This window comes from Podarcis raffonei, chromosome 1, assembly GCF_027172205.1.
Source record: "Podarcis raffonei isolate rPodRaf1 chromosome 1, rPodRaf1.pri, whole genome shotgun sequence".
NCBI lineage: Eukaryota > Metazoa > Chordata > Lepidosauria > Squamata > Lacertidae > Podarcis > Podarcis raffonei.
In genome coordinates this window covers 107,626,110-107,651,289 of record NC_070602.1, presented here as the reverse complement: position 1 = coordinate 107,651,289, position 25,180 = coordinate 107,626,110, and the positions used below count along the sequence as shown (strand labels likewise).

Below are 25,180 nucleotides of genomic sequence, written 5' to 3'. Positions count from 1 at the left end.
GGGAAATACCCTGGGAGCCCTGGAGTAAATCAAATGAATATCAGCCACACCTTGGGTGATAGGCAGAATGCTCATTTGTTGCAGAGTTTGGGAGGAGAAGGGGAGATGTCAAGGCGAAGAGGTCCTATTTAATCATTGTAAGCCAAGTTCCCTAATAAATATCCAGCCACATCAAATATACATTTGTCGCTCTTTCTTTTCTTGCCACCCCCACCACCTTCACCTCTCCTCCCCCTTTAAGTACTGCACCACCAGGATATAAAGGCAGATATAATACATTTCAACCTGCAAGCTATTTTTAGTTGCTCCCTGGCAATGAATCTTTAAAGAGATCTTGGATATCTGTCTGCAGTCAGTTTAATAGGGGCGCTTGTGACATTCCCCCTTGTCACCATGCTAGGGAAGGCATTTCAATCCCACGAAGATGGATAAGAGCTACATCAAAAACACATATCCCCTTGTTGGTGTGTGTGGTGAATAATCAGCAGAGAGGTCCCAGGAGCTCTGGATTGAATTAAGGCTGAATCCATTTGGGTAGTGATCGGGGTATGATGAGTACCTGTGCAAAAATCCATCTCCAGTTTCTCAGGAGTTCCACCCCACCCTGCTTTCTCAATAAAAGCAGCTTAGACATGCTGGCCACATGACCCGGAAGCTGTCTGCGGACAAACGCCGGCTCCCTCGGCCCATAGAGCGAGATGAGCGCCGCAACCCCAGAGTCGGTCACAACTGGACCTAATGGTCAGGGGTCCCTTTACCTTTACCTTCGTTTCTGGTAAAAGTTTCTCCAGCACTCGGCAGCCTCCCTGGCTGCCCATTATGAGGGGCAGCTTGATTGAAGGGCAGGCACCTCATGCAGAATGCAGAGGATTTGTATAAATGACACACAGGGCTTTTTTTCAGTGAACTCACCAGAACTCTGTTCCGGCCCCTCTGAAGTGGGCACCATTGCCATTATAAGAGAACAAGGGAGGCATTCGTGGTGAGTTCCGGCACTTCTTTTTCTGGAAAAACAGCAGATAATATCTGTGTTGATCACCTCAAAACTTGGATAAGCACATCAAAAACACTGTACCCCACCCATGAGAATTTCCCCAAAATTTTCTCTCTGCATCCTCCTCTTCTTATATACCGGTAATTTATTTTCCCATTTTCCAGTGCCATTACTGTTTACAGTGAAGTTCTGTGCTTTCATGAAGATATGGAACAGCTACTATCACAAAATTTCATAACGGGAATCACCATTTGAGTGGTGCAAATTGGTGATTTTAAGATTCTGTCACACACACACACACTTTAGCTACTAATGTCCGCTTGGGGAGTCTCTTTCGTATTCTCTTGAGTGGGGGCCCTTGACTCTCTCTGCCTCAAGTCCTGCCCCAGTGGCACCACTGCCAGTTGTGCAGTTAGGCCAGTGATTGCCAACGTTTTTAGGCCAATGGACACATTTGCAAAGCAGGGAAACATTTGTAGGCAGGACAATCAAGCACACCTTGCAACCTATTCTATTGACTATTGACATATGTCAGGAGTGCTCTGATGGTGTTTCCTGCTTGACAGGGGGTTGGACTCGATGGCCCTTGTGGTCTCTTCCAACTCTATGATTCTATGATTCTATGACTACAACAAAGGGCTTCTTTTAAACCTAATTTCAAGAGGGCGTGGCATGGGAGGAGACCCTTCGGGTGCAAAGGAAGGCCTCTGCAGGCACCCTTGGGTACCATGTTTGTGGCCCCCAAGTTAGGTAATCTTGAGACTTTAATAAACTCTTATCCCTTCCCACCATCACCATCTGGACTTAATGGTCTTACAATGGTCTTACAATACAAAGCTTATTTTGCTTACCACACGTGGTCTTATGGGGATCTCTCTAGTTAGAAATTAATGTTTAACATTGCTTATGTCAAGCTGTGGTAAGTAAGCCCTGTTGTGTTTGCCTCCTCCCTCATTCTCCTTACCCCAGAGGCACCATTGTCTGTACCTGGTAAATAGGGGACATGGAGCTTATGATAACATGCTTTGAGATCCTCAGAAGAGCTTAGCCTGCCTATCCCACTATAATAAGTGCATTGGATAAAAACATGCTTGGTTACGGCTGGATCTGAGAGATGAATTCTAAACATGTGTTTCATGCATAAAGCTTAAAAGTTCCAGATATTTTAGAAAGCATGAAAACTGATCCGCGAATTTGCTAAACTGGTGTATTTATTTCAAACCATATTTAATCTCATTACTTAACTTCTTGTACTCTGGTTTAAGAGTTGCGTGGATAATTGCCTTACAGGGGTAAACTGTCTATCAAAATCAGGAAGAACAAACAGCAGCTACAGATAGACCTAATCAGTCTTTGCACTAATTGCTTTCTTTCATGTTCGTGTTCCTGAATGGAGGTGATTGTGCATTGGTATGCTTATTCCTACTCATTAGCCTTGAAAATTTTGAGGAACTGTAGGTTGTTTTGGTTTTTTAAAGGATTTTAAGAAAACATTGCAAAAACACTGGGCTTCATTTCACCAGAATTTCATGCAGAATTCTTTGGACAAATTAAATCATAGAATCATAGAATCATAGAGTTGGAAGAGACCACAAGGGCCATCGAGTCCAACCCCCTGCCAAGCAGGAAACACCATCAGAGCACTCCTGACATATGGTTGTCAAGCCTCTGCTTAAAGACCTCCAAAGAAGGAGACTCCACCACACTCCTTGGCAGCAAATTCCACTGTCAAACAGCTCTTACTGTCAGGAAGTTCTTCCTAAGGTTTAGGTGGAATCTTCTTTCTTGTAGTTTGGATCCATTGCTCCGTGTCCGCTTCTCTGAAGCAGCAGAAAACAACCTTTCTCCCTCCTCTATGTGGCATCCTTTTATATTTTTGAACATGGCTATCATATCACCCCTTAGCCTCCTCTTCTCCAGGCTAAACATGCCCAGCTCCCTTAGCCGTTCCTCATAAGGCATCGTTTCCAGGCCTTTGACCATTTTGGTTGCCCTCCTCTGGACACGTTCCAGTTTGTCAGTGTCCTTCTTGAACTGTGGTGCCCAGAACTGGACACAGTACTCCAGGTGAGGTCTGACCAGAGCAGAATACAGTGGCAATATTACTTCCCTTGATCTAGATGCTATACTCCTATTGATGCAGCCCAGAATTGCATTGGCTTTTTTAGCTGCTGCGTCACACTGTTGGCTCATGTCAAGTAAATGGTTGTAGGTGTGTGGTTTCCTCAGATCTAACGCAGGAGTGGGGAACCTCAGACCCAGAACCAATTGCAGCCATCCAGGCATCTCTAGCCAACCCTCATCACTCTCACTAGCCCACACCCCTTGTCCAAGCCACACCCTTCACCATTATTGCTTCATGTCCGTCATGCTCAACTGCTTTTGTCTGGCAGAGACATGTCTTTGCCTCTTGCTTGTCTAGAAGGACATTGTTGCATGCATTGTTAAAAACCTCTGGCTTTTGCTGGCATGTAGCCCATTGTACAGGGGACGCAGGTGGTGCTGTGGGTTAAACCACAGAGCCTAGGACTTGCCAATCAGAAGGTCGGCAGTTCAAATCCCTGCAACAAGGTGAGCTCCCATCGCTCGGTCCCTGCTCCTGCCAACCTAGCAGTTCGAAAGCACGTCAAAGTGCAAGTAGATAATAGGTACCGCTTCGGTGGGAAGGTAAACGGTGTTTCCGTGTGCTGCTCTGGTTTGCTAGAAGCGGCTTCGTCATGCTGGCCACATGACCCAGAAGCTGTACGCCGGCTCCCTCGGCCAATAAAGCGAGATGAGCGCCACAACCCCAGAGTCGGTCACGACTGGACCTAATGGTCAGCGGTCCCTTTACCTTTACCTAGCCCATTGTACAAGAGTAAGGGTCACACCCAATGATTGGCCGTTTTTGCCTCTCACCCCCCCTCCCGGCATGCAACCCCCAGAAGGTTCCTTACAAGGAAATACAGCCCCCCCCAAAAAACAGATCCCCAGCCCTCCTCTAATAGAATGAATCCCATTCATGGATATTGCTGTGGTCGGGTTCACATTAGCATTCTTTTCCCTAGTTGAACCTAACACAATCTCAATTTTTAAAAGGCTATCCACGCATTGAACCTATTTGCTAAATGGTTTAAAATGAGAACAGCTGAACTACTTCAGGTTTCCTGCATAACATCTGAGAGCGCTCAGAAGAAATGTTAAGCAAAAGCTAAGATTGCATATTTTTAGGAACACACTCAGGCAAACAACAACACAAAAGCCGCCCTTGGTATTGCAAAGGGGCTCAACCAGGGGTGGGAGGGAGCCTGCCTCACCACCAGACAACCAAGCTGACTGTTAGAAGAACAGAAGGATGCTGTGAGAGAAGACCAAAGGCCAGATGTCCACGAAAAGCTCACAAGCAGGAGCACAATGCCACTTTCCATAGTGTAGTCATTGATAGTCTCATCCTCCTTGATTTTCCTTCATCTTGTTGGCTAATGTGAGAACATCCCGGTGGGCTGGATAAGCCTTTGGACTGATTTGTCTGTTCTGCTTTAAAACCATCCAGTTGGGCAGCCAACACTTTATATTGTGGTGGTGAGCTCCATCGTTTAACTTTGTGCTGTGTGAAGTATTTATTTCCCACCTGGCAAGCTGGCTACCCAAGTTTCCAAGTTTTATTACGGCAAAAGCCAGTGACACTAAACACCACAAGATCAAACAAAAAGAAATCAACAACAACATCAGAAAAGAAAAAAAGAAAAAAGAGAAAAAAGGATTACACAAGGGAACTTCGCAGTGTGCCATTCAACAGAGGAGATTTACGCTTCCTGATTACTAAAGTGCAAAATTTGGCCACCTCATATGATATTGAGCTTGAGGAATCTTCCAGAAGGTATTTTCGTAGAATTTCGGGGGAGGATTCCAAATAATGTTGTAGGGGTATAAATTTTGATAAAAGCGGCAAAATAAGTTGAACTCACTCTTTACTATAAAATTCGCAAAATAGAAGGATGTGTGTGACAGATTCTACCTTATTAGACATACAGGGGCAGAGACGCGCATGCATTGGTACCCGCGTGAATTTGCCGTACAGCACTGCTGAGGGCATTGTCTCAAAGCGGGCTCTAGAGAAAGCCCATCTATAAGCTTCGTTAGTGATGTTAGTTAAGTAAGGGGCAGCTGCAAAATTAGGCCAAGCTTTTAAACATCTATACGTCTCCGGGAGTAAGGCATCTTCTTGTTGTAATTCGACATCGTAAAGTCTCTGAGTGATAATTGCTTTTGCACATGCTCAGAACCATTACTCCTAGTTCTGGAATTCATTGGCTGGTTTTTCACAAGCCATGACTTCTTGAGATTTCGGAGGTAAAGCTGGACTGAATTGAAAACAAATTGAATACTCCACACACACCCCTCAGAAAATAACCCCTATTACTTGGTATTTTAATAATGGATTCGATATGGTGCCAACTGGGAAATTACAAAGTTGGAGGTGTCTTAATGAAGAAAGTTTAATGGGTAGACAGGGAGCTCTCCTGAAAAGAAAACATAGCAGTTCGGTGGAAGATAGAAAGAAAGTTGTGAGCGATAAAGTTGTTAGTGGAGTTTTTGCAAAGCTCAGTCTTGGGAACCACTCCAATCAATATTAATCAACAGCCTTGATGGTAAAAATGAGAGTGTGATAATGAAATCTGATGATGATACCAAATTGGGGACCATGTTCAATACTAGGGAGGACTGGAAAGCCAAGCACAATGATCTAAAGGATTTTCATAATCCTGTGTAGTAGAAATGAGTTGCAATGTTCGTGCATTAGACTATTAATAATATCCTGTTTGTAGTTTTTTATTGTAGGTTTATCAGTAGGAGATGGCAGACAAGAAGGAATGTCTAGGCCTAATGGGGAAGCACAGTGGGCTTTTAAAATTTGGTGCATTCTAATTTTTATTATTTAAACTTCTAAGGTTCTTTCATACATCCGTTATGCAGAATTAAGTTGGTTTGGGGCTATAACAGCATGACACAGCAGGAAAAGGGTCTTCTCTATGGAATATCATGTGTGGGGTATAATATCAGACCCTCCAAGTGTCCCTATTTTCTAGGGACATCCCTGATTTAGAGATGTCATCCTGGTTTATGATTTGATCCCAGAATGTCCCACTTTTCCTTAGGATGTCCCTATTTTCACTGGAGAAATGGTGGAGGGTATGGAGTTATCTGACTGAAGGCAATCCTGTATAGGGAAGTTATTTAAATGTTTTAAATGTTTAATATTTTATTATGTTTTTATATATGCTGGAAACTACCCAGAGTGCTGGGTCAACCCAAGAAGATGTGTGGGGTATAAATTATCATTATGGAAAGGGATGGCCATATTTTCATCGGAGAAATGTTGGAGGGTATGGAGCTATCCAACCCTGAGTTTCTTTTAATGTTTAATTATTATTTTATGTATGTTAGAAACTGCCCAGAGTGGCTGGGGCAACCCAGTAAGATGTGTGGGGTATAAATAGCAAGATTATCATTATAGAGGATATGATGGAGGGTATGTAATATTAAGGGAATACTGTCCATGTTATATTTGTTATATTTGTTATATTTGTTCACGTTCACTAGAGTCTAGAGTCTAGAGAAAACCCCATCCAGGTTTTACACAAACAAAGCTCAGGAGTTCTGTAGACCAGGACCTGAGGCTGTTGGAGAGAGAGGAATGGGGAAGGGGGCTTTTCCTCATGATTCATGTACGTTCCAGATTGTTCTAAGTGGCCTGGCCATCATCCTCTGTGTAAAGAGTACATCTTACAGGTGGTTGTTTGTTTGTTGTCTTCAGCTGCTACAGTGAAAAGTCCCACAGAAGTGTTGCTGAGTAACATTATTTTCAATATTTGACACTTGTTCCTTAGGCTGCACATACTCATCCTGTTAAAGAACATTTCCCTCAATTGTTCCACTTAACGTGTCTCTCTGTGGGGTTGAACTGGCACCCTGCCTCCTAGAGCAATAGTAAAGCAAACTATTAGCAAATACTTTAAGCCCATTTGGCGGAGACTGTGTTCCCTCCTCCTTCCCACCACAACACTTAGTACGCTGTGTTGTTTGTTTCTAGTTCCGCTTCTTAATAACAAACAGTGGTTGCGACAGGATATGATTATTAATAATTCAGAGTTCAGGGTGCCATTTCAGAGTACCATTAAATAAATACATCGGTAAAAAATTTCCGCAGGCGTGAGAATTCACACACTTCGGCTTTTACAATTGAATTTTAAAGCACTTTTTGAAAGTGACCAGTCCTGGCTAATCCATGACTTGGCAATAGGCCTGAAATCTTGGTATCATACAGCAGATGATGGTATGCTGTACTGACCAGTAGCGACTGAGGATCTGGCTTATTCTGGTGTAGAAATTCGCCTTGTAAATTGAAAGTTGGTCATGGGTTGCACCTCAGTGCTTCATGTTTAACTTACACTGTAAAAGAGCTGCTCCTTTTTTCCTTTGGTCACATTCAGATGAATCCGTTAGATAAAAACCAGAATTACAGTGCAGGAAGACTAAAATGCAGGGGGTGTCAAGCTATAGATAGAGACTTATTTAAGGCAGAGGGGTTTTTTGCAATTTTATTTTATTTTATTTAAAAAGACCTTATGAAAATTCATCAGCAAGATCCATACAAATGTTTGTATGGAATTTTGCCTAAGATTTGCATTTCTCTACAAGCTGTCTTTCCTAATATAATGCATTTTTAAATATTATTTGTGTTTTTATACACACTTTATCCCAGGATATTCATTTTTTTGTCCACATCACTTGGCTGGAGAACTGCATCGCAAAATTCAGAGAAATGTGAATTTCAAAGCATGATTGCCTTTCAGGTCCCATATTTTTTAAAAAAATAGTTTTTATTAGAGATTTTCCTGTGTTACAAAACAAGCAAACAAATGGGGAAGAGTACATATAGTGTCTCCTTTTTTAAAAGAACCTTTTTCACAGTTTGTTTACATTTTGTAAGAGACACTGCCGTTCTAGATATCATGCAGTTGCAGTGGGGAGAAAGATGGGAGGGTAATGTTCTTTCCTTCTATCGCATCAACATCACATCACCTTAAGAGGTTTTGCAAGGAAAACGTTTGATTATAGATAAGCTCACAGATCGGGGATAAAACTGCGAACCACAAACCCTTCAAGCAAACAAAAACGGAGACTGCACAATTTGCGAGTTGAAATCTTCAAAGTTGATAGCGAAATGTCAAATGTCCTCTTTTGCTGCTTTAAAGAGCAGGACTGCAGGTCTGCCACACAGCAAGTCTGGGAGGGGGTAGAGGGCGGTACCAGAGCAGTAACATCCTATGTGGTTGGGCAGAGTCACCTTCCTCACTCCCACATCATCACTGCCGCTTACCTGAATGGGACCAAGACTGTGGCGAGGCTGTACTTATGGAAGCAGCACTTGAGTGGCAGCAGTCTTGCTGGTGCAGCAGCAAGGTGCCAACCTCACCACTGTCCCACCCCAGCCTCATTTGGATAAACAGCAGTGACACTGGTGTCGGGAGCCCAGCTCCACCCTCCACATACTCCATTATTAGAGGAAGGGCAGGAGAAGCTGTAGTTGCCTGATCTCCAGATTCAGCGACTAATTTAAAGAACCAGGGGTATCTCTGTGTTCCATTATGGCTGCCCTGTTTGCTAGCTTGTGGGGTGCTGAGCTTTGAATGTGCAAGCAGAGACAACCACCTGTGGCCTTCCAGCTGTTGTTGGACTACGACTCCCATCCTCTCTGAACAATTGGCCATGCTGGCCGAGGCTTATGGGGAGCTGGAATCCAACTACATCTCAGAGGCCAAGGGCTCCCTATTCCTCTGCTGGGCAAAGGCTCAGCATAGTCCATATCTCCTCCACAACCACCCTTCTCATTGGTGCAAGAGGCCAGCTTCCACAAATCTACCCATCACAACACAGTTGGAGACTTGCTGCAAAACAGATACCAAAGGATTCTTCTCTTTGATAATGACTATGCGATAATAACAGTGCCTTTCCCTGTGAATCAGAAAATATAATTCTGAAACCTAAAAAGGGCAATATGTATTTTGGTTAATTAACTGGGGGGAAACGTAACAGTTCTTCCGTCTAGCCTCTCCTCCAACAACACTCTGCTTAACCAGTCTCGATTTCAGCATGCGGCCTGCAGCATCGCTATTTTTAGCCCAGATGGGACAGGCTTAAATTGCTTATTTTCCGTTTACTAAAGTCGTCTTGTTTGTTCCCATGGAAACTGTGGCAAGTGCTTAACTGTTTTATTAAATGGATTGAAGCCACAGCTACAAATTCTGAAAGGGAGAGCCTGTTGGGTTTTAGGCACAGTTCACACTGTGCTTAGAGGAAAGTGTGCAGTAGGAAAAATTACATTAACTTGAGTGGAGGTGGGGGTTACAGTTGACTATGTTAGGGTTACGGAGGCAGGGGGAAAACAAGACATTGGGGGGGGCAAAGAGCCATATTACCCTGGTAGAAAGTGGTCCATCCCACATTTCAGTAGTAAGGTAAAGGTAAAGGTACCCCTGCCTGTGGGACCAAAAACAGAGACATAAATTGCACACACCCAAACCACTTAATACAGGGTAGCTGCCTTGGCTTTTGCTGGCTCGTGGTGCCAGACTTCTAGTTTTCTCTGATTTTAGCTATATTGCATTTTGTATCACTATACACTTGATGATTGCATGGCAGGAGGTAAAGCTATAACACCTAATGCATGCACACTGAACATATACATAATTGAGAGTCGCACTTAACATATGCAGATGCATTCATAATTAACACCAAAGCACTTATATATATTGGACTTACCATGTGTATGTAAGTGAGTGCACACACACACACACACACACACACACTGTATATCTGGAATAGCTCTCCCATGGAAATAATTTCTCATTTCTGTTCGCTGCCATCAAGATGGGTGCTGGTTTGAAGGAACTCTATCAATGACTGTAGATCACTTGATATATTCCAGGTCTTCTGCATTAGTTTCAGCCCCCTGTCATTATGGCCAGATAATTCTCTTGCAGATGTATCTGTATGAAACTAGTAGCCAAAGTGCCTCTTGGTGCTTATTACTGCAATCACATTACTACCAGAGTTGATACCCAGTGCTACAGAAGCAGACAAATGACTTTATGAAAAACGCAGCTCATAAAGAAAAGTTTTGGAGTTGAGGGAACATCATCCAGCCTCTTCAAACGCTTGATTATGCCTGTCGCTGAAAAAGAAGAGGCGAGCCGCATAGAAAAGGTACCAAGCAAGAGCAGTTTCCAGTGACTTCACTGTATGTGGCAGATGTCAAGCCCTTAGGCCATTTCTCCCACTTCGCGTGGCATAAGTGAAAGTGGTTAAAAAGCAGGGTGCAACCCTGCTTACCTAGACAGCAGGTTTTTAATTACATTTTTATATATGTTAGAAGCTTATATGTTAGTAGAAAGACTAACATATAGGGTTTTCTGGTGGTTTAAACGCTTCTTTAAAAAAACATAAAAGAGTCATGCACTGCTCAGACAGGTGCAGGGACCTCTCCATAGCTTTCTGCACTTCCTGGAACACCTTGGGAGCAACGTCATTCAACACAGGGCATTGTTTCCTTGCAAGGCATTCCAGGAAGTGTGGTTGCCAGAAGATTCTCGTGCTGATTCCCACCAGGCCAGCCTTCCTGGAATGCCCTGATTTTGGATGGCAGCTTTGCTTCACCACCACCCTGTGAGCAGCCAGAAAAGAGCTAGTCAGTTTTTTATTTATTTATTTGCTCAGCTCTAAAGATAATCTGAATAGCAGCATCCCTGTTTGTGCCGAAGCTTCCCACTGCCCTTGCATCTTTTCTCTGACGCTCAAGTTACATAGCCTCGAGGCTACATCTCGGCCTATGCGCCATTCTCGATGATGGTTCCGAATGTCTCTTTTTCTTCTTCAGCCTCTGTGTATTCCCCATGGAAGACGTCCACAGAGCTGCTGCATATGTTACAGTAGAGGCATATATTTGTTAACATATTCGGCGAGTTGTTTTGTTTCTGCTTGCAGTATATGAAATTGGGTTGTTGTTGTTTGACTTCATGTTTACTGTTGAGTTACCCATTGGTGTGTGTCAACCATATGTCAGGAGTGCTCTGATGGTGTTTCCTGCTGGGCAGGGGGTTGGACTCGATGGCCCTTGTGGTCTATTCCAACTCTATGATTCTATGATTCTATGATTCTAAGCTCTCTCACAGAATCATAGAGATGGAAGTGGCCACGAGGGCAGTGGCATAGTGTGGGAGGGGCCATAGGGATGGTTGCCCCAGGCGCAAAATTGTTAGGGAAGCAAAATTTCAACACCCAGTGTTGCCTCAATACAGCTTCCATCACTGGTCTCCGTTGAAAACGGCTTTTCCACGCTCTGAATGATGTCTTTTATACTGAATGGACACAGAGCAGAGTGTTCCTGGTTTATCCAGGAAGCCAAAGCAAAGTTTTTTCAACCGAAAAACTCTCCCCACTCTCCCCTTAAAAAAACAAAAACAAAAAACCTGCTGAAACTTTTCTGATTCAGAATTGGAAGAATGTGCAGAATTCCACCACAAAGACAGCTAAAATACAAATAGTTGTCTATTTTAAGCAAGTGTCCTCCCTGTAGCCCAGCCAAAAGTTTGACTTTCAAGCTGCTGACATTTAAGAGAATAATGGGGCTTTTTTCAGCCTCAGCCTCTCTGTTGATAGGGGAAATCGCAGGTGGCTGTTGACACTGAATACCTTCCCAGTATGATGCTGTGCACGTGTTTGAAGCGTTTATGAGGAACAAAAAAGCAGCAAAAAAAAGGCGAGCTGAACTCTTTCACCCATTTACAGTGGAGGCTGCTGTGTTTGAGCAGATGGAGCAGTGGCCTGCCATCCCCAGTCTGCCCTGAGCCAATCCCCACCTGCCTGCCTGCCCCACAACCAGCCCAAAAGGTGGCATTGCCTCTTTGCTTCTCCCTTCTTAATCTCAATGTTGCCCCTTGTAAAATTCATCAGAGGAGGATGGGGACAGAAGTAGGATTAGTTGGCTCTGCCTGTCATTTCTCCCATTCTACATCCAATTTGAGCTCCCTGTCTGACGCCCTACCAGTCCAAATGGCCACCATCCAGCACTGCTTGGAAATAAGTCTCTTTAAACACAATAGGACTTGCCTCTGAGTTGGCAAATGTAGGATCACACTGGCAGTGACATAAATAAGGGAGCTTCTCGAAATCACTATATGGTTGATTGATTGTCAGAAAACATTTGCCTGTCCTTAAATCAAACGAATGATTGTGTTTCTCAAAACAGTTAACATATTCCTAGAATGACTGGCATAGAAATCATTGGGGAGGAATGATTTCACTTACAAACCTTTGCTTAAATTGTTCCTCTCTCTCTCTCTCTCTCTCTCTCTCTCTCTCTCCTTTCTAGGGTCCACCTTCATTTGCAACACCCACATTATCCCAGTGAAAAATCAAGAAGGAGTTGCCATGATGTTTATTATTAGCTTTGAATATGTAACATATGAGGAGAATGTAGAGTCTCCAGAGAAACTGAACCAGATACTCTCAGCCAAAGTTGCAAACCGTAAGTGTGTTTACTCTGGGAATTTGGGTGGGTGTGTCGTAGGGCATGGAACAAATGATGTGCTACTCTTGGTAGAACTTTGGCCTTTAACACATTCCCTGGAACGAAGATTCTTGGGCTGTGTATGCACTATACCTTTTAAAACAAATTCGAAGCACATTCTACCCCACAAAGAATTCTGGGCACTGTAGTTTGAGTCGGGGGAATGTGTTTCAAATGTCTGAACAGGAATAGCCTAATTTTTGTTGTCTATGCTCTGGTAACCTCTAGGTTACATTACTGCAACACGTTATATGTAGGGCTGCCTCTGAAGACGGTACGGAAGCTCCAGCTGGTGCAGAATTTGGCAGCTAGGTTGCTTACCAGGAGGAGGCGGTTTGAGCATATTACACCGATCCTGGCCTGACTTCACTGGCTGCCAATTGGTTTCTGGGCACAATTCAAAGTGCTGTTTTTGACCTATATAGCCTTAAATGGCTCATGGCCGCAATACACCAAGGACCGCCTCTTTCCATATGAACCAACCCAGACCCTGTGATCATCTTCTGAGACCCTTCTTCATGTGCCTCCTCCACAAGAGGTCTGGAGGATGGCAACATGAGAACAGACCTTTTCTGCAGTGGCTCCTCATTTGTGGAATGCTCTCCCCAGGGATGCTCAACAGGTGCCTTCAATGATATCTTTAGACACCAGGCGTTCAGCTGATTAGCATTCTATGGCCTTTGAAATGTATCTGTGGGAAGGGGGTTATTCGTTTGTTCTGCTTTTGTTTTCATTATGCATTCTGTGTTTTCATTTTGTATTTTTATGTTGGATGAGGGGTAGGACACAAATTTATTTAGTAATATTAGTTTTTAAAAAGCATGTATTAAAGGTGTGTTGGGTCCAAATGAAGGGATTGTAGCTTAGGAGCAGAGCAGCTGCACTGCATGCAAAAAGGTCCAAATTTCCATTTGTGGCATCTCCAGGTGAAAAACGTCAGTCACAGTCATAAAAAGGCAGCACTGATTGATTAACTAGTTTGAATGTTTTAGTGGTAATAACCATGGCTTTATACATGCCTTCAACACATTGCATAGCATGTTGCTGCAGGCATGTTCCCAAAAAATGTGTTATTGAAAATGCCTGGAAGTAAAGGGAATGGGTGCAGAAGGCATGCACTTTTTTAAAAAAAACAAACCCAGCATGTTTATTAATTTGGGCAGGTAGCTGTGTTGGTCTGACGCAGTCAAAATAAAAATAAATAAATAATTGTCCAGTAGCACCTTATAGACCAACTAAGTTTATTCAGATATCTGTTTCTGAAGAAGTGTGCATGCACACAAATCTTATACCAGAACAAACCTAGTTGGTCTATAAGGTGCTACTGGACATTTTTTATTTATTTTATTTTTATTTTGATGTTTATTAATGTTTGAGAACACAGTGGCAAAAAACCAAAACAATAGGTTGTAAAAATCAATGGGCTAATCAATCAAAGGAAAGGAAAACTAGAAAAAAAACAACTGTAACCATAACTGTGACTCAGGGAAGTACAGAGATTGCTTTCTTCATCTTTCACTTTCTATATTAAGAAAACAATAGGGAGTGATGGGTCATAATTTACATCAGAATGAAATCAGATCAACAGTCATCAGCAACAAGAATAAAACTCTCAGCGCCCTTAACAAATCACAGTTCCCAGGATTCTGTGGGGGATGCTGTGACCGTGAAAGTGGTATAAGAGTGCCTTAAATGTATTGTGCAGATGTGGCCGTGAACATATGCAGTGGAGGTATACAAAGATGGAAGGCTTTTAAAGTGAAATCATATGTAGTACAGTGGTACCTCAGTCTATGAACAGCCCTGTTAACGAACTATTCAGACAACGAACTCCACAAAACCGGAAGTAGGTGTTCCAGCTAGTGAACTTTGCCTCAGAAGACGAATGGAAGCCGAACGGTAGAAGGGCACCGGCAGCGGGAGGCCTCAGTAGGAAAAGTGTGCCTCGGTTTAAGAACGTTTTGGTTTAAGAACAGACTTCTGGAATGAATTAAGTTTGTAGACCAAGGTACCACTGTACGAAAGAGGGCTTACTCTGCACATGAAAAGTGGCTAAACAAGAAAATTGTACAGAATAGGATTCTTCCCAAGGTTTAAATTTCTGTAGGTTTAAATTCACCATATATTCAAAACACATAGCTCCCCCCACAGAGCTCCCTGTAAACAAACTTTGGTTCCCAGAGCCATGTGCTTTAAATATATAGTGTGGATCTGAACTTAGTTACTACTAAGGAAAAGAATCCTCATTTGCACTATGCTTAAAAAAATGTTTACACCCCCTTTGCTTCTACTTTATGAAAGAATGCTTTTCGATAGATGTATCTACAAAATGCAGTATCATTGCTGAAGGCCATCAGTGCCTAGAAATCCAATTTTAAACATACACACACATGTCTATATCAGGAAGAATGTCTGCCTGCTCATCCAATTAGGAGGCAAAACCATATGAATGGAATGTTGTTTTGTTTTTGTTTTAAAAAAATGAGAACCATAATCTGCTTGCAGATATTCTAATGGCACAATAAGAGGCTAGATTTGTTAAACAAATTACTCATGAATTATTTGCTCATCTTTGCTCCTAAGCTATTAAGTTTAGCTAAAGCTATTAGGTTTAGCTAAGGCTATTAGGCTCTGGAAAGGCTGCATAAAATAAGGAGGAAAATGTCCATCACTCGTTGCATTTAATAGTAGATTTCTGTCATTTATTCTGAATTTATAAACCGCTCTGCATTTAAGGAACAGAATGCCTTAACAGTTACATAAAATATAAAACTGATCATAAAGCATAAACGCTAACCATAATTTAAAACTGCAGAGATGAAATATATGAAATTGGGAGGGCTTTGGAGAAAAGGAAGGTTTTCAAGAAATGTAGAAAACATAATTTGGGGCTTGCTTCCTTTCTGAATCTGGAAAACTGGTGCTGCAGTGCTAACACTGTGTGCTTGAGCCACATAATGCCATTATCAGAGCTTCATCCTAAGGGCATGGAGTGGGATGGAGGTGGAGGGGTGGCTTCTCAGATATCCTGGTCCAGAACAATATAGGGCTTTATATCTAGACAGCATCTTAAAAAGCAGAGATATCACCTTGCTGACAAAGGTCCGTATAGTTAAAGCCATGGTTTTCCCAGTAGTGATGTATGGAAGTGAGAGCTGGACCATAAAGAAGGCTGATCGCCGAAGAATTGATGCTTTTGAATTATGGTGCTGGAGGCGACTCTTGAGAGTCCCATGGACTGCAAGAAGATCACACCTATCCATTCGGAAGGAAATCAGCCCTGAGTGCTCACTGGAAGGACAGATCCTGAAGTTGAGGTTCCAATACTTTGGCCACCTCATGAGAAGAGAAGACTCCCTGGAAAAGACCCTGATGTTGGGGAAGATTGAGGGCAGAAGGAGAAGGGGAAGATAGAGGACGAGATGGTTGGACAGTGTTCTCGAAGCTACCAACATGAGTTTGACCAAACTGTGGTGAGGCAGTGGAAGACAGGAGTGCCTGGCGTGCTCTGGTCCATGGGGTCACAAAGAGTCGGGCACGACTAAATGACTAAACAACAAGAAGTAAAACCTAGAAGCTGGATAGCAGCCAGAACAAGGCTTTCAACAGAGGTGTTGCATGTTGTCGAAGTGTTGCCCAAGAAAGCAGCCGTGCTATGGCACCCTGTAAAGGCCATCTAGAAGGAGTGTCAGAGCAACCCTTAAGCAGCCAATACTGATGACTCCAATGAGGACAGTGGGAGGAAGGGGCCAGAGCCCCCCTACACTTGCCCCTGATCAAAGAGCCAGGCCGTTCCACTAAGAAATACCCACTGGAAGTCTCATGCACCGTTTTCCTAGGCTCAGGGGAAGGAGGCAGGACCAGTCAATGCCAAGGAGGCCCCTTCAAGGCTGAGGGAGTGAGGAAGCTCCATAGCACAGACTGGGCATGTCAGGGGAGGAGGAAAGGCAGGCTTGGTCTCTGAGATAACAGTGACATCTTAAGAGGCAGTAGGCAACCTTGCTCAAGGAAGTACAGTGGTACCTCGGGATACAGACACTTCAGGTTACAGACACTTCAGGTTACAGACACTTCAGGTTACAGACTCTGCTAACCCAGAAATAGTACCTCTGGTTAAGAACTTTGCTTCAGGATGAGAACAGAAATCGCGAGGTGGCAGCGGAAGGCCCCATTACCTAAAATGGTACCTCAGGTTAAGAACAGTTTCAGGTTAAGAATGGACCTCCGGAACGAATTAAGTTCTTAACCTGAGGTACCACTGTAGTAACACTTTCAAGGTGATTTATTTCCACAGAGAACATTATCTATGTAGAGGAAGTAGGAATTGGATGGTGGCCCAATAGGGTGTAGTGGGAGGTCTGGAAATAAAACATCTCACTAAAAAAGGCAAAGTTGTAAGGCTGTCTCCCAGACGAACTATTCAAACTAGGACCTGTGATTCCCAGCTACTACCATGCAGTAGCATTGCCTCTGACAGTTGGAAGAGAGTCATTGTGGCTACTAGCCACTGAGATCCTTAATCTCCATTATTTCGTCTAATCGTCCTTCGAAGTGGTCCATGTTTGTGGCCATCGTTCTGTATAATTGAGAACAGTTATGTAAGCACAAAACCCCCCAACTGAACATCTGAATTCTCCCTAATGTGCTTTGGAATTCTCATTGACTCCAGTGTAACACTTTTAGGATTTGACCAGAATGGGCAGGGGAGGGGGGAAATGCAACCTTTTCATGACAATATGAAGGCCAAAGTTCAGCAATATGTGATGGGGTATAAGGCCTGCCCTGAAAGTTTTTAAGAGAGTAGCACATCTGTGTGTCATACGCCATAATCATTTGCTCCCTGTGCTACAGTTCTGAATCCTTCTCAGGAACTCTTATCATGTGGAATCATTGATTTTGAAACCCTGCTATATATACATCGAGCTGTGTCTCTGTTTGATAACATTTGTGCCATAGAACTTCATGGGAAGGGGGGGCAAGAGGAGTTAAAACAGCAATTTCCCCATTCTGCTTACTGAAGCAAGTTTCTGCAGTATAAGTTATCTAATGGCCTCTGCTTAGGGAACCAAGAAATTTCTAATGCAGAAAGCATGTTGCACAATTTAAAAGTCCCCTTCAGTGGAGCCTAAAGCTGGGCAATGTTCATTTTAAGTTGAAGATGAAACATTATATTACAAACAGAAAGCCTTTCAGCCAAAGTTCATTATTTTAAAATTTATACACACACACACACAAAATCCATTATTCATGTGCTTTTAATAACATTTTGCATGATGTTATGCAACATCCTTCTTGCATCTTACGTACCTAATACAGTGGTACCTTGGTTCTCAAATGCCTTGGTACTCAAACAACTTGGAATCCAAACTCTGAAAACCTGGAAGTAAGTGTTCCGGTTTGCGAACTTTTTTTGGAAGCCGAACATGCTCCATTTTGAGTGTTACGCTTCCAATTCGAGTGCCACACTTCCATTCTGAGTGCCACTCTGAGGTCTGTCTTTGCTATTTATTTTGTATTTTTGTTTTTGCAGCTTTTTGTTTTGTTTTTGTGACTCTGTGGAACCCAGTTCAGCTACTGATTGATCGTGTGACTGCAGTACATTGATTATTGCTTTCATTTTATGGATCAATGGTCTCATTAGATAGTAAAATTCATGTTAAATTTCTGTTTTAGGGGTTGTTTTTAAAAGTCTGGAACTCATTAATCCATCTTGCATTGATTTCTATGGAAAAGCGTGCCTTGGTTTTGGAACGCTTTGGTCCAACGGACTTCCACAATGGATTAAGTTTGAGAACCAAGGTATCACTGTACACAAATTCAGTGCAATACAGATCAAGTAAATAAGACATAACTCTGCATAGTTAACAGTGCAGGATTATTCAAAAGTAACTCATTTTATTTGGGCCTTATTTCTGAGTAAATGTGTGTGGGATTGTGCTGTCAGAGTAATTCAGGGAACAAACTGACATTTGCCCAAGTTTCTAAACTTCTCCATTAGTCACCACAGTGCATGTTGTAACTCATGTACAATAATCTATTGTTACTACTGTATGTCTAAAACTAAGAAGCCTTTTTTTAATGGCTTGAGATAAATTAAAGGAAAATGAAGTCCAGGCTCCAAACAGCTGTCATAGGCTTATGGAAGGGGCTTGAGCTAACTCAGTGGCATTTTTGACTTCTAAAAAATCTGAACGATGCTATAGTTTTTGGAGGTGCAATTCTATATTCACTTACCTGGGAGAAAGGCCCATTGAGCAGAGTAGAATTTCCTTCTGAATAAACAAAGGTAGTTTTCCTTGCTGCACAGCAAAGTGGAAACAAGTCAGGAAAAGTGAAACCCTTTGCATATTGACTGAGAAGTCTCCCTGTGTTGACATACCACCATTGGTTTATTGTATTTATTCAAAACATTTATATCCTGAATTTAAATTAGAGATTTGCAAAGTGGCTTGGGGGGAGGGATGAAATGAAAGATTGATAAAAACCAAACCAATTACGAAACAACAGACTATAAAACAGCAGTAAAAATGAACAAACCACCAGCAGGGAGAAAGCAAATAAACCTGTTTTCCGCTGCTGCCTGGACTGATGAACAGCTCTTGAGAGAGCATCCCAATGCAAAGTTCTATGACCAATAAAGCCCAGTCCCAGCTTGCCATCTAACTAACCTTGCCATCTAACAGGTGCCAACTCCCTGGGGCCCTGGGTGCCCAAGCACTCACAAAAATTCCCCATGAAGGAGCTAGGCACCCACAAATTTCAGTGCCAGAGCCGTGCATGCTGCATGACACCCATGGCCCTGAGCACCCACAGTCGTGGGGCCAAGTTAGCACTCCTGAAGAAGGAAATTCTGCACATGGTATGTGTGAATGAGCAGGCTTGTCTCAAGCAGCCCTTGAGATACCTAGATCTGAAATCACATAAGGCGTCCTAGGTCAAAACTGGTCAGAAGGACTCGGATCGTCTTGTGTAGTCTAGCTGCCATACACAGAAGAACCAACAAGTCTTCAAAGATGTCTAACACAATGTAGTCATCTAATCTGGACCAGACCATGAATAGCAGTGGCTACACCATTTCTGGGCAGGAGTGGCCGCACGTAGCTTCCTATGGTCCAAATTTTCTTGGGAAATGCAGGTATGATCCCCTTCTGAGAAGCCGTTGGTCCCTATAAAACCAGTGAGGCTTGGGGATCAGTGCTTCCACATTGTTGTGATCAGATGGGGTGAAATGTTGAGCCCTTAAATGCAAGCTGTGTAAGCTTGCTCCCAGATAAAGAAAAGGGAGTTGCATAAGGAGTGGTGTTTTTTTGTTTTTGTTTTTAAGTGGAATCTCAGGCAGAGTGGAAAGGGAGCACATATCAGAGGTAGGAACAAAGCAAAGTAAAACAGCAGCTGGTCAACATGAGAGGTAGTCAGAATGCATAGCAAGGATACAGGTATTTTGCTGAGTATTAAGAAGAAAACATATGAAGGAGTGGCAGAGGATATGAGAACGGAAAAACGGTGGACAGAAATCCTTGGATTAAGCAAGGTGTCCTTTGATGGTACAGAACTACTGCCCAGTGACTAATCTATTTGAGATACTAATACTTGTGTAATCCTATACACCCTTGCCTGGGGGGGGGGACTCCCATTGAAAACAATGATGCTTGCTTCTGAGGAATAGGACTGACCCATAAGTTCATTTAAAATGGTCAGGCTGCCCATCAGGATAAAGAGCGCTTTGCTCAAGCACATTGGTTATCTCATTGCGAGATCATTTTCCTTTAGATCAACTATTTTGGTATACAACTGGGCAAAAAGCCTTTGAAGAATGCTAGTGAAATTCTATCAAAGTATAGCTTAATCAGCATGAAGAGCAAATCACTAATTATTTGGTCTTGCATATAATGTAATAGTAAATTTGTCCACAGACTCATGTACTTACAGGATCAGGATGTTGTTGTTTTGAAGGAAGAAGAAAAGCTTACTTGCTTGTGCCAGCCTAATTATGGCAAGTCTTGTGCCAATATGTGGACCTGCCTCAAAAAGCAATTAAAAATGAATTTTAGCTGGATGGCCCATGCATTGTGAAGTTTATGCAGAATCAAAAAGTTATTGGGCGGAAAAACATAGTCAGCACTTGGCAAGGTGCTTCAGAAAAATTACCGTATTGATTTGCAAATCTCTAAGAATCTCAATATAAACTACTTCATCACTCCATAGGATAATGACAAGGAATAATCCCAGTTTACTTAACACATGTGCCTTTCCCTGCAGTCCTATACACACTGACATGGGATTAATCTCCATTAAAATCAAGTACTGAGTTGCACCATTTGGTTTTTTTATTTCCATTGGGTTCACTTTTTTGCCACATTTCCAAAAGGCTCAAGTTAAGAACAGAGTATGCATTGTGCTGGAACACAGGTGGCACTGTAGTCTAAACCACTGAGCTTGCCGATCAGAAGGTCGGCGGTTCGAATCCCCGCGACAGGGTGAGCTCCTTTTGCTCAGTCCCTGCTCCTGCCAACCTAGCAGTTCGAAAGCACGTCAAAGTGCAAGTAGATAAATAGGTACCACTCCGGCGGGAAGGTCAACAACGTTTCCGTGTGCTGCTCTGGTTTGCCAGAAGCGGCTTAGTCATGCTGGCCACATGACCCAGAAGCTTTCTGCGGACAAACGCCGGCTCCCTCGGCCAGTAAAGTGAGATGAGTGCGCAACCCCAGAGTCGTCCACAACTGGACCTAACGGTCCTATCTTTTATGTATTGTGCATCATCCTGTGTATTTATTTATCCATCTGTCCAGTACTTTTTTCCTTTAAAAAAATGTTTAGGGGTACTCTCATTTTCCTACTCATATTGAAATACTGTCCCTCAATGAGGCCAAACTTAGATTCACAAAATGTTTAGGGATATGCGTACCCCTGCGTCCTCCCCAGGAAAAAAGCACTGCATCTGTCTATCTATGGAGAGGCTCTGTGGATATTCTGACCTGAATAAGCGAAAGATATTGCCAACATTGAAGAGTCCAGGCAAAAGAGGCCACTTCACACCTTACATAATACCAAATGCAGGCTTACAACCAGGGCCAGATTTAGGTCTGATGAGGCCCTAAAGCTACTGAAGGTAATGGGGCCCTGTATATATCCACTGTCCTTTGTCAACAACAAATTGTTGCTGTTTTTTGTGTTGAAATTATGTTTTATGGTGATTTATGGACCTAATATGTATCTAAAGCCATTTTATTTCTTTTTTATCTTATATTTTGGAAATGTACATCCAGGTTTTCTTCCTTTAAATTTTTTTGGGGGCCCTAAGCTATAGCTTGTTTAGCTTAAATCCGGCACTGCTTGCAACCACCTCAGCAGAAGGGAGAGAGCTGCAGCCAAGCCTATCTATCAGACACAACTACATGTACAGTATGCTACATATGGAGGAAAGGGAATGTGTTTCTTGTGTGTGCATTTCTTTGAAGCCCCTTCTATGAACATACGGCTCCCTTCTGTTTGTGGAAGAGCTTCATTGGATCCAACCCATCATTTTATAAAATGGATCCAACCCATCTATTACTGAGGTCCTGCTTGCAGGTTTTGCACAACCATCTTGTTAGCTACTGTGAGAGCAGGATGGTGGACTAGATGGGCCATTGGCCTGATCCAGCAGGCTTTTCTTACGTTATTATAGAGAGAGTTCAACCATGAGCTTGGGTTTGGATGACATGCTAACCAAACCTTGGCTCAGCTTAATGTGGTGCAGACCAAGGAGGAGCAGAGCGACTGAGACTTTCTCTCCTGGAACATACTTAGTGTGACCTGCAGACCAGACCAGGGTCAATAGGAGGTTTGCCGAGCTCTTCATTTTTTACTTTCAGTAAAACAGATCTAAGAGAAACTTGGACAGAAGGGAATGGCACAAAAGGTTAGCGAGCCCTATGTGGCAAAATGCTACATTATTGATGCTCACCTTACTTTGTCTGTTTTATTATTTAGTGCAGCACTTGGCCTTATAAATCCGAAAAGGCACAGTTTTACATCATGGCAATGAATAAATTATGTAACCAAGGAATCCTTCCTACATCTCATATTGTAATTCTATAAGTGAACATCTGTGTTGTTCTAAGTGCCTGTCTGTAGCTGGGAATCCCTCAAAATTTGGGATCTCCATCCAGCCGCAGATCTTGGGAGTCTCAAATTTCAGCAGTGCCCTGTGCAACACCAAAATTCGGCACCCCTCTAGTTCTTACGCTCCATTGTAAATCAGAGTTGTGGCACCCCCAGAGGCTTGGCCAGTGCAACCAAACCAGTCGCACTCCCCTAAATCCACTTCTGCTCCATCTCTAAATGTGTTGTCTGTTATACTTATTTATTTACCACCTTTCCCCCAAGGAGCTCAGGCCAACATATATTGGTAGGCTTCGGGGAATCCTATCCCTTCCACAGTAGCAGCCAAGAAGCAGAGAAACAATAAAAGTTCTTACCATGTAATTTATTAACATTCACAGAGAGAGAGAGACGAAGGAATGTAGTCTTCCCTAAATAATGGCACTGCCCCAAGTAAAGTCTCCCCCCTCCACATCTCTCCTATTCTACGTCACCCTTGGGTTGGCTAATCTGAGCTTTCTGCCTCTGAGCTCGCTGTTCTACTAACCTCAATGCACACCTGGTCCTGGGAAGGGGGGTCAGGAATGCTTTCCAAAGACACTGAGTCTGTCAGCTGTCTCTCCCCTGGTGCTTCTTCTTCCTGCTGTTCATCTCCCAATATTTCCCAGCTTCTCCCCTCTGCAGCCTCTGAATTATGTCCTTCTGCAAACCACTGTTCTAAATCTATACTGTCCTCCTGTTCTCAGGAAAGTTCAGGAGAAGGGGGCGGCGGTCCCCACCAGTCCTCCTCAGTCCAGCCCCTGACATTCCCCACACTACCCCACCACCCACCCATTGTCTCTTCACAATTGTATCCTGAGAGGTAGATTAGGCTGAGCAATTGTGACAGGCCCAAGATCTCCCAGCAAGCTTCATGGCTCAGTGTCGATTCCAGTTCCCAGTTCCTGCCCAATAATGATGCCACGGTATCTTTCAATATGTGGCTTGGAGAGCTGTAAAATGTGGTGTTCTGGGTTTACTTAAGGCAGGGGTGGATGATTTGTGGCCCTCCAGATTTTGTTGGATTACAGCATCCCTGACCACTGGCCATGCTGGCTGGGACTGGGGGGAGAGATATCATGTTCTCTACACCTGATTTAAGGGTTTGGATACACAGAACTATCTGCACCTGCAGTTTCAGAGCAGACCTTAATATTCATAGGCTGAATAATATTCTAGCTGAATAATACTCATTGTCAAGGATTCCGGGGAAACCACCAGGAACCTTGCTGCCTGTGGATGGAAATGACTTCTGTGAGCTATAGAATCATAGAATCATAGAGTTGGAAGAGACCACAAGGGCCATCGAGTCCAACCCCCTGCCAAGCAGGAAACACCAACAGCTCTTACTGTCAGGAAGTTCTTCCTAATGTTTAGGTGGAATCTTCTTTCCTGCAGTTTGGATCCATTGCTCCGTGTCCGCTTCTCTGGAGCAGCAGAAAACAACCTTTCTCCCTCCTCTATGTGACATCCTTTTATATATTTGAACATGGCTATCATATCACCCCTTAACCTCCTCTTCTCCAGGCTAAACATGCCCAGCTCCCTTAGCCGTTCCTCATAAGGCATCGTTTCCAGGGCTTTGACCATTTTGGTTGCCCTCCTCTGGACACGTTCCAGTTTGTCAGTGTCCTTCTTGAACTGTGGTGCCCAGAACTGGACACAGTACTCCAGGTGAGGTCTGACCAGAGCAGAATACAGTGGCACTATTACTTCCCTTGATCTAGATGCTATACTCCTATTGATGCAGCCCAGAATTGCATTGGCTTTTTTAGCTGCCGCGTCACACTGTTGGCTCATGTCAAGTTTGCGGTCAACCAAGACTCCTAGATCCTTTTCACATGTACTGCATACTTGGGCCTCAAAGCCTCTTTAGACAGGTAAAGAAAGTGCAGAAATATATCGTAAGATTACCAGACAGTGTGAGGAGTTTGGATTATCCAGGCCTGGAATAGATAGTAGGGCTCTGTTATGAAGCGTGCAGTTTGCACACAGACCTGCAGTTCTCAAATGATACCCATTTTATAACCTAAACATGACATCAGGGCATCTAGTCAGGAAAATGATGCTGACTAGAGACATTTGGTTTTCAAAAAAAGGGGGCGAGGATGTTGGAGGAAGAAAAGGTGGCGGGTTGGGGAAGTGTTAAGGCAAGCAAGAATCAAAAGGAAGGAGGGAGACTTCAGGGCAATGCTAGAGGGGAAGTTGAGGTGTGGGAGGGGAGGATCAGCCAAGAAAGAAGTTAGGAGCACAGCAAGGAAGAAGAAAGAGAGCAGATCAACCGTGCATCCTCAAAAAGAGCAACTTGATTGGGCTTGACAGCAGAAGATAGGGGAAGGGGAAAGAGTTAAGGAAAATACTGACTAACTCTCCAGAAAGACTGAGATGACATTGGAATAAAAAGACAAAAAGGATAGGGGGAGTTGGTACCTGTCCTTATTTCTGCAAGATAT

General features: G+C 43.2%; 1 protein-coding gene across 10 annotated transcripts in view; it reads left to right on the top strand.

The window, feature by feature from the left end:
- The window catches only part of KCNH7 (potassium voltage-gated channel subfamily H member 7), a 253,924-nt gene that overhangs the window by 139,365 nt on the left and 89,379 nt on the right, over positions 1-25,180 (top strand). For all 10 annotated transcript variants that reach the window (XM_053408426.1, XM_053408431.1, XM_053408419.1 and 7 more), the window contains exon 3: positions 12,408-12,563. In XM_053408426.1, coding sequence (XP_053264401.1) covers positions 12,408-12,563 — 156 coding nt within the window. The remainder of the gene's footprint in view (positions 1-12,407; positions 12,564-25,180) is intronic.